The 20990-nt window shown below is 36.9% G+C and overlaps 1 protein-coding gene across 3 annotated transcripts in view; it reads right to left on the reverse strand.

Annotated features, from left to right (window-relative positions):
• LOC139139756 (WAS/WASL-interacting protein family member 2-like) overlaps positions 1 to 20990 on the reverse strand; it is a 40434-nt gene that overhangs the window by 17073 nt on the left and 2371 nt on the right. For 2 of the 3 annotated variants that reach the window (XR_011553874.1, XM_070708653.1), the window contains exons 2-3: positions 4882 to 5137; positions 2373 to 2552 (exon numbers count right to left, since the gene is read on the reverse strand). Coding sequence is in view for 2 of the 3 variants with exons in the window: in XM_070708653.1 (XP_070564754.1) it covers positions 2373 to 2552; positions 4882 to 5077 (376 nt within the window). In the remaining variant the exon portion in view is untranslated. Of the gene's footprint in view, positions 1 to 261; positions 334 to 2372; positions 2553 to 4881; positions 5138 to 20990 lie in introns of all 3 variants that reach the window. The other variant, XM_070708652.1, reaches the window with a different exon arrangement.

A 20990-nucleotide genomic window follows, 5' to 3' on the forward strand; every position in this document is an offset into this window, starting at 1 on the left:
AACTGTTATCAAAACTTGCAGCTATTTTCCCTTAAGTCAAATAGAAAATAATACACACAACCCTCTATGGATGCATACAGAAACAAAATAAAAGAGCCACCACAAATGGGAACTAATAAACTTCAATGCAGTGCAAGGAAAATGATAAATGACATAAAAACACAACAACTATCTTACTAATGACATGCAGTACAAAAATCATTGGAGCTACAATGACGTAACAGGGAGTTGGACAGAGACATCAAGATCTCCAGGTTTTACCTCTTTTAAAGCTTTTGTTCCTATTTACTGCTACTTTGTAAGGTGGGGGTTGTTTAGGTGGTGGTGGAGGCGCTGTTGATGAAACCAGACAAGACAACATGAACTTACAGTATGAGGCTGGCCTGAGAGATGATATGTTTCCTGGAAATCCCATTTTGTCCTTGTTAACCCTCAAAACAACAACACTTTAGGCTATTGCCAAATGTTTTTCGGTTTTGAAGTTGGATCACACGCTAGTACATGGCAATGGGGTGAAAGACTCCATGATATGTGAAACATAAAAAGGATGATACCTGGTAACTTGATCAAAAATGATTGCATTGAATTCTTGTTACACACTGACTCAAATTGATTTACACTATGTATGGATGATAGTACAGACAGGTATTGTGAGAAACACACAGAGATTTGGATTTCTTAATAAAAACGAAAACAGATCTAAATTTTCCCACTTGGTGACAGCTCTTCTTCAAGAGGCACAAAAATAGATGGCATTGGAAACATTGATCCTCATGTTCCAAGAAAGAAGCTTTCTAAATTGACAAATATCCTGACCAATGGACATTAGCTCAGCAGTTAATAATACATCACATCATTACATGCATAGAAACATGATTGGCTAGGGTTAGGTCACAATAAAATGTAGGTTTCTATTTTGAATAAAATGTCAATTGAAACCAAAATGACCATTTCATCTTTTTGATTCCATATTTACTGTGTACTGTATGTCCATATTTTGAAGGTATTGAGTAATTGAGTAGGTTAAAAGATATTTTAACCACCAAACTTGAATTGATCACAATCTTTTATCAATATTGATCACAATTCTGTTTATGCATTCAGTTATATTGAGATGTAATCAAAGTTTTCATCTTTATAAGGATTTCACTACATTCAAGGAATGCAGAGCACATCAGTTTAGCAACAGTAAGGATGGATACAAGCATACAGGCTGCATACAGTACATCATCCACATTGACAATGTTGCAATTTTTAGTAACTTTTTAAATTAAGGAAAAGAAAGTGTATAACTTTAATATAAAACATTTTTTCTGAAGAGTTCAAGTATGTAGATTGTTATGTTAGTGATGCCATAAATTTCAAGTGTTGACTCCTAAGAACTTCCACTGGAAATAAGACATACAATGTTCCTATCATAGCAAGCGTCATCTTATCATATTTATTTCCTTGTATGTGTGTGTGTAGGGGGAAATCACACAATATACACTTTTTAGTGGTGAAGGTTAATATCAACATGTATTCTATTGACATGTTTCCTATTGACACACCCATTCAATACAGATCCCCATTTTCAAAATAAGGTACACAGTCTTGACTTGATTTCCAGTTGGCAGATTATTTAGCATTAGTACAAAGTTTAGACCCAATTTCTCGTTGGCAGATAATTTACCTTTGACATACAGTTAAGACCTGCTTTCGAGTTGGCAAAAAAAATTTACATAGGATATTCAGTTTACACTTGATCTCCAGTTGCAAGAAAATTTACCCTGTGTAGACATTTCAGCCCTGTTTTCAGTTGGCAGAAACCAACCTTAGGTAATAATACAAGTCTGTTTGGCAATCATACTTCATTTTCCACATTGCAAATATAAAAAGGTTACAGGAATGTTTAAATTATATATTTTCTGTGAAGCATATGTGGTGGGTCCTTCTCTATTGAAATTAATTCGGAATACCCTTCTGCATCACAGATAGCTGAACTCCACTGTCATATGTGACATACATCAAGTGGCATCCAAAATTCCTTTGTGTTTTGCATAGAAAAATTCATGACTACATTTTCATGTTGTGTATTTGTACTTTTACTATCTGATACACAAAGTAATATGATAAATCACCTTTGCTGCTAAGGATCTCATGATGATGTCACAAAATTGGAGTTATGGACCATTCATTGCATTGCATTATGTTGTCAATACCATGCACAGAGCACAGAAACCATCAGCCATTTTCAAGATGGCTGTCTTGCTGAACCAGGAAGTAGTCAAGGGAAAAATATGTTGTGAATATGAGTCTCTACATTCATCTCACACAGAAACTGCACCGCTATGCTCACATAAAACTAGAAATGTGTGAAATGAGGAACTCACCACTACTACCATAAGGTCTAGCACCAGTTTTTCTAAGCTGCGGCATTCCACCAGCAAATAATCCCCCAAGACCTCCTCCTACTGTCTTGCTTCCTCCACCATAGGAACTACCTCCTCCTCCTCCTCCTCCTCCTCCTCCTCCCCCTCCAGAGCCTCCACCTACTGTTGCACTTTTATTTTCTGTAAATGCAAAAGAAATTATTCAAAATAAAAGTCACTGCAAAGGACATAGTCCATATCTGTAATTTTGCAGATTTGGTTTACATGTAACTGCAGTCAAAATAATGAAGCACTCAGAATGTGTGACTGGTGAGCATTGGTATACATAGTCATACTCAAAGATATATGTCATAACACCTCGCCTTTGTGCCAAGGTTAATGAAATTGGTCTTGGTAAATTTGAGAAATGGCCCAAACCTGACAAAAAGTCAACAATAACAGTAAAAGTGCCTCCAGGTGGCCAACTTGGATCAAATTATATAAAATGATTGGTGTGCATCTGTACTTCCTGGTACCATGCCTGAAGACAGTCAAAGCATGTAGGGGCACTGGTTCATACATGGCCTACATACATAAATTCATGAGATATACAAATGAGAAAATTATATCATCAAACTTTGAGTATAACTTAATTTAGGTATTACCGAGGTACCTGAGAACTGTGACCAAATTCAATATGTTCACTTCGTCATATGGCCTAATTACAGAAAGTCATTAAAGGGACATAAGCTGTAACTTGTGGCAAGTTTTTCAGTATTCTGCTTCTGTATATCAACTACCGTGTCTGACCCTAATTTGTTTGTCATGCTGAAATTTCGAGTATTCTTTTTGTCAACACAGCTGGTATGTGTGTAGTGATCATTGTTTATTGTTTACAAATGAATTCTAGTCCGGACTTGAATACAATTTTCATCAATAACAATGTAGATGATACTCATGTAGGTTGTGTTGATATGCTAAATACTTGGCATTAAATTACAGTTTAGGGATTCAATGCAGTAATGTAGGGAAACCACAAAACAAAAGTTCTCAGAAATAGCCAAAAGATACTGCTTATGGAGCTTTAAATAAGCAAATTAACTTATTATCTATGAGTCATGCCACTCAAATTTAGGTATAGTAAGATCATAAAATAGTTTGAATTCCTTGCACAGTCACATCAAATTTGGTTCAGTCGTTCTTAAGATATAACCAGTAGCACAAATTTATTAATTATGAAAATGTCAATTTATTCTGCAGACAACATCCACCTAAATCTAATCAGATCTGGATCCATGATGATTCTATGTAAGCAATGGTGTTCAAGTTTCCAGGAAATTATAGCTTTTCGCACAAAATGGATGCCAGGTAGCTATATTGAATCAGTTAAGGTAGCGGTAAAGGCTATTTTTGCACCAATTCTTTTCTCAGAGTTAATGTCAAGTTTCAAGTGTTAGAATCAAGATATTTAGTTCAAATTTTCAGGATATATCCCTTAGTTAATACTTTCTCCAAAGAATATAAAAATTGTATGTTTGTAGCCATGATTTTGAAATATGACACAAATCAATATTAAAATTTAATTTTTCATATTTTTTTACATCTTTGAATTTAATAATAAATTAATATTACCAAATTAGTTATAAATATGTTGACACTATTAATTGTAAGATTTGTATGGCAGGATTTGTAAATAAAATTTATTTTTATGATTTTACATGGGTTTACATATCAAAAAATTACTAAAAATTCTTTCAAATTTCAAAATGTGATTTTTCAAAAAGTACTTCAAATACAGGAAAATTGTGCCGTACAAATCTTATCTGTAACCTTGTTAATAGGCTGTAAAAATTCCATGTCCATATCTCATTTCAAAGGTTGGATTTAATTGGTATAAAATTATGTAGGAAAACTGTTATTCTGTCAAAATTGTTGAAAACAAGCCATATTTGCACCCCTCTTTTGAAGTCAAAGAGCAGTCTTTTTGGTTAATTTCACTTTTGACACCTCTTTGACACTCAAAGAATCTAAAAATGCATTTATAATAGCAGTCACGCATTCTGAATGCAAGCACTGCCTTGTCAAACTTTCCTAAAAAACAGTAAAAAATGAATTTCCCTTTTCAAACATTTTTTTAAAAGCTAGGGGACCTCTACCATAGTTAATACACTAAGGACTCCCCAACTTCCTCTTATTTGGTCAGTTTTTCAGAAGTTTCAATGGGCTATAACTCTGCAATGCTTATGACCCCAAATGTCTAGTTTTTTTTTATTCCACAGAGAATGTTGACTTCTTTCATGTTTTAATAGTTTTATTGAAGTTTATAACTGACGCTCTAGCCTTTACCGCTACCTTAACAGAATAAATTAATGTTTGTATGTATGCCATAGCGTTTTGTCCTTGTACCAAGTTTGAGACAAATCAGTCCAATCATGTCCGAGAAACAGCCCCGGATGCACACTTTGTAGTAAGGGGTGTGTGTAAGTGCTGTAACTGCATACTGAAGTTATAAATAAAACAGTATACTCACTGTTTTCAATAGCAGGTGCACTCCTGTCATTTGTTTCTGTTTTCTTTAATCTAGCACCTTTGTGAATTTGCGATAGTAATGCATTTCTCCCTGACTGTTCACCCTTTGACAGATTTGGCTTTGTTGTATTGGCTGAACTGAACGTTGGTGGCGGTGGAGGCCCAGCTGGTGGCGGGGGTGGTGGTGGTGGTGGCATTTTGCTGGTCTTCCACTAACTCAAAATGAGATGTTTTTAAAGATGTCCTATGAAGTGTGACTGTGGGAAAAAGAATAAATTATCATCAGTTTTATATTTATTAAGAAAATAAGCTGTCTTGTGACGACCACATAATCAAACACCAAAGTTTATCAGCAATTTAGAAACAGGTGTGAAGTACAGTTCATTATAACAATTCTTAAAGAAGAGACGGTCTTTGGAGAGGCAAAAACAAGTCGACAGGGTAAAGTAAAGTGTTATGAACTTCATATCTTGCAATTTCACCAGTCAATTATCTCACAAACAGATATGAACTGGAAAGGCTCCTGTGTTTCAATACAGCTTATATAATGTGTTTTTACAAATGTTTTGTTTGCTGAAAAAATCATGTCTACTGTCTGTGTAGCCTTTGCAGTGAAATGTATCTCATGTATGCATGTGTGTGTGTGTGTGTGTGTGTGTGTGTGTGTGTGTGGTGTGTGTGTCAGTGAAATGTATCTCATGTATGCATGTGTGTGTGTGTGTGTGTGTGTGTGTGTGTGGTATATATATATATATATATATATATATATATATATATATATATATATATATATATATATATATATATATATATATATATATATATATATATATATATATATATATATATATATATATATATATATATATATATATATATCAGTGTTCTCCCCAGGCAGTTTTGGCATAGCAGCCCCGCTACGCTTACACTTTGCCTCACTACGCTTACACTTAGCCCCGCTACGCTTTGGACAGTTTCCCCTAACCTTGTTTTGACTAGCTTCGTTCACAGTTTGTCAACACGCAGTCTGTGTGAATGGAGAATGTACGTGTGAAAATGTGTGCACGCATAGTGTGTGAAGTCACTGAAAGGCAAGCTCAGTGTGTGAAGTCACTAAAAAGCAAGCGTGAAATGGGAAGTGTCATTAAAACAATGAAACTTTGCCCAGTTTATATTTCAATTAAGGGTGTGAACAACAAACATGAGGCAATCTGTGTAGTATCCGCCTTATCACCGGCAAAATGGTAGACGGAAAACACGGTCTTTGATCAACACATTATCGGCATGGCACTAAAGAAACAATACAAGCGCTTGCTGGAAACTGCATTTAAACGGTGTAGAAACGTGTCTTCAGCACCATTTTTCATCGAGACCAACGAGATCATGCCTCGCAAATCGGCAGCTCCGATGTTCGACATGAAGTCCATGCTTACAGCAGCACGACCGACCGGGGGGACTTAATACCGGTACATGTACTTGTGATAGTTGCGGTCACGTCTCTCGAGATGGTGACGAGAATACTTTTCTCGACTTATAGAATTTGTGTGCTGTGGTATATATAATAAAAAAAACAGTATTTCAAAAAGAAATTTTAATCATTTATCTTGTTTCTGAATAGTTTCGCCGATGCATTAACCTTTGCAAACTTCAATTTGCCCTCGACTTTACAGTGAGGTCACGTTTGGTCCATTCAAAATGGCGGTTATCAAACTTGTTTACGTTTCGTTGTGGGAGCTAGTCGCTAGTCACTACGTTTCAACGATCAATGCGGATAACGTACAGCAGCTGCTGCTGCACAAAAATCTTGCGAATCATTTCCAACAGTTTTATTTCTTTATTTGTGCGTTGTGAACAACCCAATAACCTCTGATCTACTCGATTCATGGATTTCTGACGGTGAGTTTTGCGTGTACAGGTTTAGCTAATAGTGGATCGTGCGTTGATCGAAGTCTGACATAGAATATTTGATTGGTAGTACGACTACTTTGTGTCTTCTTTGGTGATAGTTCAAGAAGAGCGAGAAATTTATGTGAGTTTTATAATCCAATGTAAGAGTTTCATATTTATTTTTTTTCACATAGGTATGCTGTGCAAACTTTGCAATAAGTACAATTTTTCATGTATATTTTCTGTATTTCTGTATTTCTGGCTACTAACTTGAAAATCCTACCGCTAACCCTGATATTGTTGTTGCGGGAAAGTTCATTACACATGCATATTAGAAATTGGTTGATCTGAAAATGCTAACACAACTTTCATGAACACTAAATCATATTATCTTCAAAATTAAAAATAAGTTGATCTCAAAATGCTAAATAACAGTCATTAACCCTTTTCCTGCCGAGCGCCCTTGTCCGTTATTCTCCCAAGTCAGTAGAAAACCGCCCCATAATATGTGCCTGCAAAAGATTGGCTCTCCTGCATGTTATCCTGCCAGGCATTTTGGCGGAAATCGCCCATTTTCAGGGTAGTTTTAGCTGTACTTATACGTGTTAGACTTCGATAATTTCTACATGCCCGTAGACAGGGGAAGGAGCTCAAGGGTTGCTGCAGAAAAAAATTGAGGTCACCAGCTTTGTTTGCCCCTGGGAGTGTCATTTATTGCCGTTTCATGTTTATTTTTTCGGAAATAAACTCCTTCAGTATTACGCACGTCCGCTAGGCACAAACATCACCTCACTCGTCTGTTAGTCAGAGACCCTGAGGGTCGTGCTAGGGGTGCAGAAGCACCGTCAAACCTGTCCTGTTTCCCCAGGGTAGGGTCAATTGAATACGTACCTTAAACGACTTGGCAGTGTAGCACAAAAACTACGTTTTTGCCGTTGTATTAACGACATGGCTGAGCCATTGAAGCACAGCTCAACGTAGTTTAGCCAGCTCAGTTGGGAGTTGGCTTACGAGTGTTACCGTTCATTACTGACTTAATCGAGTGGTCCTCAGTCAGGTACGGGTTTGTACCGACATGGCTTGGGCTGCAGCTAACCAGTGATAACCAGTCACTACACCCAAGTCTTCAGTTCACTTTTGCGATGCACGGGTGCAACGCAATATGCTTCCATTGTTCTAGCCATCGACGTGTCCACATGCCTGGCAGCCATATTGTACTGCTAGCTGGTTTGCATAACAAAAGCAGTCCCTGCTAACTGCAGGCGGTATCCCCGTAGCATATTGACCTTATGTCACCTTTTGAATTCTCTGTACGCAAACAGCGTACGGCAAGAGGATATGTTTGCCTGCAAACCAGAGCCAATACTTCGGACGATGGAATAAATAAAAAATCCAAAGCTACGTCCATTGAATGGCACGGCCAAGGCGGTGAAGGACGTTGCCTGGCTTGAACTTGCAGAGCTGAAGCCCAGCTTAGTACGTCGGACACCAGTTTGTAATGGTATTTCCGAGTCGTTCATATCCGTTCCATCGGAGGAACAAGTCGAGCCGTCCCGTCAAAAATACGTTCTCATTTTCAGTCACGCACAACTGAATAAGTGACTTTCGTCTCGCACCATCGGCATATCTGCCAAGTCGTTTGCAAGAGGTAGCCTTCTAGATTAGCATTGCCGAGTTGGTCAAGTTCAGCAGCAATCTCTATAGTGCCAGGCAGCCAAGTACGTCCAACTCCGCCAGAAAACGTCACCATGCTATCCTGCCAAGTCCGCTAAAAAGCGGTAAAAAAAACCCAGCCCCCCTCGGGTGTGGGGGACTGGCAGACAGGTTTCTGCACCTTTCCCTGTCTATCGACTCCCTGCGAACCCATTTCGAGGGGAAAAGGCGTTCCTTGTCAGTAAACCTCTCCTCGGATGACCCCTAAACACACAGGGGATAGCAAAACGTAGTGCCGTCGACTTGGCAGGAAACGGGGTACCCAAAAAGGGCCCGATTTGCACCGGGTTGGGAGAATAACGGTCACCAGTGCTTAGATTCTGGCTACACCGAATTTCAAGCGGATTTTCACCGACTTGGCAGGAAAAAGGTTAATGTGATATCTCAAAGTATATATACATAGCCAGTTTTGTCAAATGTGGTAAAGGCAATCAAGATACATGTATATGCTAATTATGAAAGTTCATCACATGTACAAATTATTAATAAACTTTCATACCATCCCTAAAGATCTTTCATTGCTGGTGCATTCTAGTGTGATCAACAGTTGAAACAAATCTGATCAAATTTTGTATATTTTTTTCTTAATTCATTAATTTTGCAATAAGCATAAAATATGCAAGCCACACCCACCAAAGACTAATCACTTTATGAGTCTATGAACCAGATTTCATTCAAATTCCTATCAGCTGTCCTTGAGATATGATACCTACAGACAGACAGACAAGACATTATTGCGACATTAGCTCATGTGTGTGAACATGTGAGCTAAAAATGGCACCAAGTGACAGTAGAAAGGAACATATCCAACAAGAGGGCCACTAGGAATAATCCTGAAGTTAAGCCGTTACTAGTGTTGGGGCATGTAGGTAATAGGTTAATTTCCTTTGGAGTAAAGGCTCTTTACCTTAAGCACACTGGGATAGTGACCACATTGGTGTAAGTGTAGTTGAGGACTCCATACTATTAATTTAGCAATGACTTTCACTCAAAGTGTTTACCTGCAGATTTCAGTTATATGTCATATCATTCAATGGTATTTGATCATTCTCTGTAAAAATTGGTACAAAAACTTGGTCATTTCTGGCAGCAAATATCAAACAATGCTGGAGCAGGGCAGAATTTTAGTTTTTCAAAATTAAAACTTTATCAACAATGGACCACAGCGTGCATGTACTTAATGAACAACGCTAACTTCCTCCCTATTCCCGGAAACAGTTTCTTATCTTGGTTCAACACAAGTACATGAATGGATGATTGGTGCTGAATTTTTCAATGGCCACATCTATTCTGCATTTATGTACAGTTGTAGGTATGTTGATATGACCATGGTTGCCCTTCCATACTAGACCTTTATCTACATTTTGTACCTAAAACAATAAATTTTATTAGGCAAATTTGAGAGTTGGAAACATTTGTAACTGTTATCCTGTTAAGCCTGTCACTTCCCTATCTGCCAACTCAGTAAAAAATGTTATTGAACCGAAAGCATATTTTTCTTCAAGTGATTAATATGATTTGATGGTGATATATGAACTTGTCAGGATAATGTTTATGTATGACAAGCCAGGAATAGTCTTAATTAGTTTACATATGTACATGTATCTCCCTTTTTCACCAACTCTTCATGCAAGAAAATCACAAATTGTCGTGTGAGTGGTAATTTATATTCCCCTTTGTTTATTACGGTACATGTATGTTTCTGCAATTACAGTACCTACATGTAATCTGTTACTTAAGCATTGTTCACTCCCTTGCCTTTGGAAACTGGCCCGAGACAAATAGAGACATTTTGATTCCATTTTTCCTCACGCTGTAAAAGTATGTAAGGTTGGCGTTGATGTGGATGGTCAATGCTTGTGCTATTAAGGTTTGTGAAGAAAGGTACATAGTGTCACTTTAATAATCACGACTTGATTGCTGTTGTCCCCTACTATTACTGCATTCTATATTCTTCTGAAAACCCAGCACCATGATTTTGGAACCCCGTAGAATTTCCCTGCATATCATCCATAACAAAGAACACTGATGCTAAACATGTCTTTGCCTTTTTTCCCGATAGCAACAAAACTGAGCAGCTATTTCCACCATTATTTATAGACTTTGTCTGACTTCCTGATTTTTACTTCATCATGGTTGCTGGGATAACATAAAGTCCATATCCTTGTGACGTCATCATAATGACCTGACCATCTAACCTTTGCAGTGAATTTTAGTCGCACCTTTGGGTGTGAACATTATAGATTGATCATGGATGATTAAAAGGGTGACACTGATATCCAACAAACCATTGACTAATTCTATCACAACATTTACTGAAAAACATTCGTTATGCCAGGAAAATACTGAAATTGTTCCTCATCACCGCTTCTACTTTAGACAATTTTGAATTTTTTTGTGAAATTGCGACAAATACATGTATACACTTCTGCATTGCAAATATTTTAGTGCGGTTAATGATATCATATACCGGTAGATAATGTAACAGCACTAACCAGAATACATGACAAGCAGTGGTCAGTATAAGTCCAATGGAGACAACTTACTGTACAAGTACAGTGAAACCACTGTCATATTTACACTTGCTGTTTCTATTCAAAGCACAAGAGAATCTATTTGATGATGATGACTATATAAATTGAAAGAGATCACTGATACAGTAGTGTTGTGCGACCATTGTGTAAAATGTGTCAGGAAAGTGGTACAGAGGCAAAAACATGCAGTCAGAGTAAAATGAAAATTCAACTGTTAGACCGCACCTTGACCTTGAATACTGCATTTATTTTACTTTTTGGGTATCTTTGTAGTGCAAAGTTTTACTGTTTTCAGCTATCTTCTGGAAAAATGAGGAAATCATCTGAATTTGTTCTATTAACCCTTTGAGTACTGTAATTTTTCCAATCAAAATTTTACTGCCACATTTTACCATTCTTCAATGAATTTTTCTGAAATTTTTATAATTTTAGACCAAATGGACATTATATTTTATTGGTTACAATTTTTTATCAAAATTTTGGCAAAAATCTGAGAAACATTGACTGTAGTATATTTTATAAAGGTGCGAAAATTTGACGTTGGCGCTCAAAGGGTTATTATTACATGCCTTGTATATCGAACATCGCACGCTCCATAGGATTCAATGGTAACTCGCTGATGACGTCGCGGGTCGCATAGTCATCACTGGACTGAAAGTGAACCGGAACTATTTTCAACTTGAAAACTTTTGGATGTGAAAGTCTTGAAATTTCATGTTTTGCACAGAAAATCCAGTTTTTGGAAAATTTCGCATAAAAATATCGATCAACCGCATAACAGTAGTTTACATATATCAATGCACCATTCAATGATGAAAATCATTCTATTTCTAACAGTTTTTCGTCTAAAATGACAATATAGCACTTGACTAAAATTTGCCAATATAAAATGTAAATATTTTTGGTGCACACTGAATAAGAGAGGCATGTAATAAAAATATTATAGCCCAAACAAGGGACTATGTACCCTCGGGGCAGGTGACCATTTGCCCTCCTTACGTCAGGCCAATGGTCACCTACCCTCGGGCACATAGCCCCATGTTTGGGCTATAATATATAACACTGCTTTTAATATAATCATGCTCCTTTTACTGTTGGCAGTTAGGATACTCCAAGCCACCAGAAACAATCTAACTAGAGGGAGGGAGAGTTTGCTGGTTCATAGAAAAAGTAGAAACAATATCAGTCACACCTCCATACATGTGGCTATAGCTTTGCACAAAAAATCCAAGGAACAACAATTTTTTCTCTGGCCTAAATATATATTAGTACTGACCAAAAAAGCTAACATTCATTAGCAATCTATATAAATCTGACATGTAATTGGTCATTTTGCTTTGTCAATTACATTTAACATAACACACATTTAATTGTTCTTAGAACAGTCTAAAACTGAGCAAAAATTTAGATTCTTTAATGAGCAGATAGTAAATAAAGGAATACAAAGTGTAGTTATTGTCATGTCATATCAAAAACCAACATTACATGTACATACAATGTAATGTAATCATCCTTATATTTTTTATGTGAAGATTATTCATGTGCTAAGATATCGTCTTATAGACTTTTCTTGTAATAATCATGCACAATATACATGTGGAGAGGTTCATGAAACTTTTGAAACTTCAACAAAACAAGAACAAAATACAACAATAACTGTTGTTCTAATAAAACAACAGTGGTTGCAAAAGTGTTTACTGCAAATTGAACAGTCTAGCAAGAAAAGATGAATAAAACATTAAGCCAATGGTCATAATTTGTATCAAGATTGTCATTTTAGCATCTGTTTGAGATGCACTTCAAAAGTGTTCCAATACGATGCATTATACACCAACTAGGAATGCTGCACATTCAGTCAACACGTTCCTCCAATGTCAATAAAATGGCATACTTTATTACAAACATTTGTCACACATTACAGATCAAAAGGGCAAACTTACATGTACAGTGCTGAGCAAATATACTTGCCAAATACGACTATTTTGCTTCTACTTGCCCATTATTTAGTTCATATTACACTATAATGTTGAATAGTTGCTGATAAAGCTGGGCTAGCTATCTCTTTCAGCTACTAACCTTGGCCATGGGCTAGTAGGTTGCCAATGAATGATTTTCTCTTGACGATTTAAACATTTTGATAACCATGTTTCTGTCAATATCAGACAGTGTGCAACTACTGAGGGTGAGTCACTCAGAGGTGTCACTTCATGCCACCTTCAGAAACTTCTAATACCTTACATTCACAGTCCAAATCATGGCCAACTGATATACAGGGCTCGAAAATTTTTTTAAAAATTCACTTGCCAAAGGGCAAGTGAATTTTCAATTTCACTTGTCCGGAAGAAAAATTCACTTGCCCTGAATTTCAGATGATTTAAGGAGTAAATGTGTATGGTTTTATTAATGTCATTGTAAAGAAACAATAGCTGTAACTTACTGATAAATTTGTGTCCTTATTCTGTGTATCAAAAATAATATCTTATATAACGTATACATGCACAGTGTTTCGGTCAGCTTTTGCTAGCATGGGGAAACAGTGACCCATAGTAGGTCTTAATGGGACAAATTAAATTTTAGGGGGACATGTAATGTATTTCAATAAAACACCGGTACATTGTCATTGTGTGTCATCATGACCTGGTACCTTGTGTTAAATAGGCAAGTCAGGTAGGTGCACCAAGGGTAAGTATATAATAGGCCACTGGTGTTGTGTCAAATTGTGCCCATGTGAAACTTTGAGTATCATTTAGTTTACTGCTACCACGTGGTATGTGCATAAACTGCAGGGTTCCCCTGAGTCACCAAAATGATTAGCCAACTCATTAGCCAAATCAAAAATCTTGTAGCCACTTTGAGCAACTTTTAAACAGTTTATGATCTCAAGTGTAGCAACAGCTTTCTCGGCATTCAGGAGTTCCTAATTTTACAAATCAAGATGTTTTGTATGTTGTTCATGATAGTTTTTACATTAAAGAAATATTTGTTTAGTTTTTATTACATTAATTATCTGTATTTTTTATGACATTGAAGGGATTGAAATACTTTTTCATTTCTAGTGGTAAACTTTTGCCTCAAGAAATAATTAGGTGGCAATTCTAAAAATCAGGTAGCAATGTGAAGTGTATATTACCACAGATACAGAATACTTCTGCAGCATTGAGTCAGTGTTCATAGTATGACAACTATATACACTACAAGCTCCTTATGCGGTTTTGTTAGCCACACAAATACAAATTTTCCATGCAGAAGAAAGCATTCGGTAGCATAGTGACAGTGTAGATACGAGTATTGTGGTATTGTGTCATTGTTGTGATCAAGCAGGCTCAATAGCATCTTCAGCATAAGTATTTTTCTTGAGACAAAAAGGGTCAGGTCAAAATCCTTTAAAACAAGACACAATGATATTGTTCAATTCATTTCCCAATGTTTTAAAGAGTAGTAATAGTTTTAATGATAATGATAACATTGTAGCCCAGGAACATTTTCATTTGATATTTTGATATCATCAAGAAATGTCTGGTGATGTTCACTATTACATCATTAAACTGGAGGAATCTGCAGAAATATTAATGTGATGATTTGAAATGGATATGCTTACTGCAACTACTGTTGACAATTTCCCTTTGCCATCGCTGTTAATAAAATTTAATTTAAAACTGACAGTCAAGCTAAATGCCATTAAATTGGAAAGCAAGAAATTACCTTTTATCATAAGATTGTACCTATTAGACCTCCCTAGGTGGTTTCTTTTGAACCATAATTGTGTACTTAAAGGGTCTTCATTCATGACATCACCTAAGATGACCCAGATTTGACCTTTCAGAAAACCTCAAGTTTTTCTCTTCTTTCCCTTGTATTCTGACTCTGTTTGTGAAAGTTTCCTTTGAAATAATGGTTTTTACTATCAAACTGAGTAATTGCAGGCCAAATTTTGATTCAAGCAAAGTAGGTAAAACTTGGACTGAAAAGGACGGCCGGTACGCGTGACTCCCGCGTACGTACGCGGGAGTCACACCAAAGGGTCCTCAGGCTCCGATGATGATGATGTTGTTGTTTTTATTATTGTTGTTGTTGTTGTTGTTGATAGTATTTGCAGAAAAAAACAAAGTATGCGCTGCGAAATTCAATACAGCCTAACTATACATGTACGTTGCAGCCTAACTAAACTATGCGTTGCAAATTCAATACAGCCTAACTATACATGTGCGTTGCAAATTCAATACAGCCTAACTATACTGTATACATGTGCGTTGTTGCCTAACTATACATGTGCGTTGCAAATTCAATACAGCCTAACATTACCCAAGGGTTGTCACTTCATTGCCACACACTTTTTTTCAATCGCCAAAAACGCACCTAGCAAGCATCGAAACCGGTAAAATTCGACGTAGGGTCAAAGCACATTAGTCCTTCTCAATCATACTCAGACATTTTTACTTCTTGCCGATGAAAAGTCGACAAATCGGCAGGTTTTTCAATGCATCTAGTCGTCTCTTGATTCCAGATTTAAAAGGCCCCGCGAAAGATCTAGTCACGTGGGCGCATTTCAAATCGAACCAATAGCAGAGCACGTACTGAACGAATGGGCCCGACGTGAAAACCCGGCAGTAACGTAAGTTTCTCACGTCTTTGGAAAGAACGTTCTCTTGCTATGGGTGAACTGGAACTGTTAAAGTTACCAGAATTTCATACGCAGACGAACGCAGACAGTGTCACCCATAGTCTTCAAAAGACATAAGAAACTTACGTTACTGCCGGGTTTTCACGCTGGGCCCATCCAGCTCTGCTATTGGTTCGATTTGAAATGCGCCCACGAGTGACTAGATCTTTCGCGGGGCTTTTAAATCTGGAATCAAGAGACGACTAGATGCATTGAAAAACCTGCCGATTTGTCGACTTTTCATCTGCAAGAAGTAAAAATGTCTGAGTATGATTGAGAAGGACTAATGTGCTTTGACCCTACGTCGAATTTTACCGGTTTCGATGCTTGCTAGGTGCATTTTTGGCGACTGAAAAAAAGTGTGTGGCAATGAAGTGACAACCCTTGGGTAATGTTAGGCTGTATTGAATTTGCAACGCACATGTATAGTTAGGCAACAACGCACATGTATAGTTAGGCTGTATTGAATTTGCAACGCACATGTATAGTTAGGCTGTATTGAATTTGCAACGCATAGTTTAGTTAGGCTGCAACGCACATGTATAGTTAGGCTGTATTGAATTTCGCAGCGCATACTTTGTTCTTTTCTGCAAATACTATCAACAACAACAACAACAATAATAAAAACAACAACATCATCATCATCGGAGCCTGAGGACCCTTTGGTCACACAGGCAAAGCCAAGCCTCAGTGTATTCATGTATACGTCCATGATGTAGCACGGTCCGTCCATGAGGGACTGAGAGGGACCGTGATCGCAGTATTGAACAGCAACAATGTTTGCTTCACGTACCAGGGAATTTGTAACTTTGTAGAAAGGAGAGTAAAGTGTTTCAAGGAGAGTAAAGTGTTTCAATACATTGTAACTTTGTAGGAAGGAGGGTAAATTGTTTCAACACCTTACAACATTTTATTGTAAAGCTGTAGTTTTCTATTGAGGAGGCATCGTGACATGATTTCATTAGAAGAAAAAAACTTTAAAAGCCTGCAAAGACGTCAATATTTTGCCATTTTGTAACCAAGCAGAACAGAGCTATTTCATCGGCCGGCCACATCGAAAGCGGCACACTCAAAGAACTAGAGAGTGGCAGCGCGTACGTACAGTGGCCTCATTGAAATTCACTTGTCCGTCGGGCTGGGAGAATGTTGTTTTCACTTGCCCGGACTCAAAATTCACTTGTCACGGGCGTCGGGCGGCGAGAATTTTCGAGCCCTGGATATACCTGTCTTTTCTCATATTGGAATATTTGTTCATTACATTTATCTTTGATATTCACATTGTGTGATGTGGAAGGATTAAAAAAGAATAACTGAGTTACTGCCATTGATTACAATGGATCATCAATACAACACACAAAGCAAAGACCAACTTGGTATAGTTCAGATACAGCATGACATTGAGACAACACTGTCTGTCTCATTAAATGAAAATACATCATATAATTTTGTGTCTATAAATGATGTACTGGTGTTGCCTATGGTCTGATTTAAGTTGAGCTCATCTCTTACGTTAACAGATCTACAAGCTCTAATGCAATCTTTGTTTGGTTTCCAGAGACTGCAAATAGGTCTCCTGCTAATGCACGATTTTTTCTGGAACCACTAAACTGCATAAATTTGCAGAATATTGAATAATTACTGACATTCCTCCTTTTAGCTTGTCAGAACTGTATCAATAATGTGAAAGACCACCCAAATCTAACTTTTCAAAAAAATCACTGTGCACTGCCAAAACCACTCTTTGCCTAGTGATGATAACACTCTCTGAACATCCAATTTACAAGCACACCAGTAGCATGCCATTACTTATGATTTCCTTTTCTATTACTGTAAAACTATAGGCTGTCAGGTCATGTCCAATTTGGGTGGTAAACCTGTAGCATTAAGCTCATGTCCCTTATAAGTACGCCCAAGCAAGGCGTACATAGCAACTGTGAGCCGAAAATTCCTGTCTTAGGCATTTGCCTCAAGGGCAATAATGGGCATAACATCTTGATAGTGTTTGGTGATCAAACAGTTCATCACTGACTTTTATACGTTGCAACCCGGTGTTTCCCCCGGGGTTCAAAAATCTTGTAGCAAATTTGTCTGGAAGCCCTAAGAAATTATTCAAAAACCAGATATTAAATTAGCCAAGCTGATACCACTGATTGCAAATGACGCCATTTCTTTACTTGTGCTTGGAACCTGCATTTGGGGTGATTTCTCCCCGTATTGGTGGAGCAGCCAAAGTAAAAATGGAAAGTTTGCCGTTTTTGCTTAGTTTCACTATCACTACAGTCAACCCTTCACTGTTGACGACATCATAGCTGTCACTACACTGAGTAATCTGTTCACACATTGCGCGTAGTTCAATCAATGTGCAACATTTTAGCCAACTAGTCATGATACACATGCGGTACTTTGGATTTGTGAGCTATTTTGTTTAAAATTGTATTCATTACTGTATGTGTTACAAATATGATCTCCTGACGCATAAGGTCAGGGATGAACAGAGATAAATCATTACGTCTAAAATAAAGTCAAGTTGTATGCAGGGCAGCGTGTGCGGACAGACAAAGTTACGACGTCATGGTGCAATTTTTGATTCGCAAGTTTGGCTAATTTTTGCCAAAATCTTCTTGCCAAACGCGGGCAGCGGAAACACTGCAACCATCACCTGTATATGTACATGGCGGTAGAGGCAACCAAGACAGTCTGACTATATCAATGACAAAATACATCATCAGACCCATCCTGCAAACTTCGCTCATACATACAGCCTGACTACGGTGTTTGCATCTTTGGCTGTAATGACAACTTATCCTCCATCTCAGTTGGTACTTGCCAAAACGTACAACCTCGTGCCTATAGCTAAGTGGTATGCTGTACAACCATGTTCCCTAAATAACAACAGAAAACTGGCGTTACATGTGCTCACTAGCCAATCTCCATGGGACTGTCATGGATGTAACAAATCCGGGAATTGAGGTTCATGCACAAAGCCTTGGCCACCCAACTTGGTGAAAAATGGTAAATAATATCCACAGCCATGTCTCTGAGTTGTGAGGCTGAAGGAGTGTGTGTGTCACTCATTTCTGTTGGGAGTGTAGAGTAGTGTACACCATAATTACTTACAGACTTGGGGCAAGTCTGGGGTCTTTATTGCGTCATGAGAAGGGGTTAAATATTCTATGAAAGCAATGTTTCAAAAGTTAACAGGTTTATGTGTGTATAATTTCGTTATTTGTAACATAACAAATTTTGTTTAAAAGAAAAAAATATACTTAATATATATGGCCTTATTTTATTTTGTTCCCAAAGAGAACTTTCAATTTCTCTCACTACCTTCTTTCATGTGTGATTTTTTCTAATGGAATTCCTGAGCCAGAGTAATCCCTGCATACATGTATCTATGAATTACATCTACAATTGAAAAGTTCAGCATGCCCCAACATTCTATCTAGTAGTAGTACAATGAATTCCTAATCATAAGCCAGGAGTACTAGACTACCAAAAGTGAAGTGAAACAAGATTTTATGTCAAGGGTGTATAATGGAAAAACACCAGAGCTTTGAATGTGAAAGTAGCCATTCTACTCAATAGATTATGGTATGCTATTAAATTAATTGCTATTTTTCAGAAGTTCAACAAATGTCACCTGATGTAATACTATTTATTTCTCCAAACATCAAAAAAGCTAATTTTCAGAGATGGTATGGTAGATAAAGGTAAATAAACAATGATGTTTCTTATTGACATGTAACCCTGATGACCTTTGACCTTACTGAAGAGGAACACACAAACAAACCCTCAAACAATGGTTACACTTATGTTACACTTACATTAGATGAAAATGTTGAATGTTGTCAAAGTTACAGCCCTTTAAGCTGTGACTATGATTCACTAATAATGTTTAGAAGACTGTTATTGTCATGTGACATATATGCTCGCAGTCTTTCAAAAAGATCATCAGAAATTGGAAACAGACAAAGAACTGATATGCAAAATTATACATTTGTGTACTACAGATCTATTACTGGCTTGCACTGTTCTTTCAAGAATGAATAACAGTTTATGAAACTAAAAACTTTGGAAAAGTATTGTTACTTAAGTTCATACAAAGACAACTTGTGTGATAATTAAATCATTTATTTATTTTGGCTGCTGACTCACTTTTGAATTTCATTTATATAAAATGTGATACCTTAATGTTCATACTGCATTGGAAGATACATGACCAGAGGACAGTTTAAGGGGGTAATGACAGTTGAATTTTTTTCACTATTTCAGATAGACTTGTGAAACCTACAGTTATGTGTTTCAAATATAAGTTTCAAATTTAAAGATGCTTCTGATGTATGGCATTGAACATAAATTATAAAGTATGTTGACAGTAATTTGTTATATCTCCATTTTTGTTCATTGAGATAACATAAATCCATGCTTTACAGGACTCTGATTATGGAATAGCAACAACAGTAATAACTGCTAAGAATTTCATAGAATTTCATAATTTTTTATCAAATTTTATAGGCAAAAAAGTTATTGACTATTTCTGTGTTCAAATTCATGAGTATCTGATCGTGGCTTTTGAAATAAATTACCCATTAATAACGTTTTCATAATATCATAAACCTCTGTCAGGCACTTTTTACAATCTGTAAAATCTGTAAAAGGAACAAGGCAACTAGCACATATTCACAGTAAATCTGAATATGGCACATGTTCCTTTGGGTTTTCATGAAATTCAAAATTAAGCAGAGAATTAAACAAAAATAACACGCCTCTCTTCTGTTTTCAAAAGCTGTTAATCAGAATAGTTCTTTTGATTTTCCTAAAATAACTTTATGTACAGGAAGATATTAAACCGATACAAGTACTTTGCAAACATGTTGGAAATGCAGTCTGCTGGTCACAAATTGAAATATTTGAATCTGGATTAACTGACAGAGGATGCTGCTCAACCTACTATGATATCATTTTATAAGTGTTGATCAAATGTACATTCCCTGAAGTCAGTTCTATTGGTTCTTCATGAAAGTAGGCCATACTCCAGTGAATTTGCTGAGGGCACTAAACAGGTACATGTTACCGGGGTTCCAGTCATTTTACTGGAGTTCCCCTCAGTATATCAATGCAATCAGATTAGGGGACAGCAGCAATGTTACCAGCTTCCCAAATCATTTACCAATATTCCCCAACTGTACAAAAACACCCCTTACCGTACTGCCATCTATTAAATACATCAATAGGAATTTCATGAAATAATTACTCTGCACAACAATTAAACCCTATAATTTATGATCAGTGCTTGTGTTGAAGACTTTAAACCAG

This window comes from Ptychodera flava, chromosome 9 (genome assembly GCF_041260155.1).
Source record: "Ptychodera flava strain L36383 chromosome 9, AS_Pfla_20210202, whole genome shotgun sequence".
In the NCBI taxonomy this organism is placed as follows: Eukaryota; Metazoa; Hemichordata; class Enteropneusta; family Ptychoderidae; genus Ptychodera; species Ptychodera flava.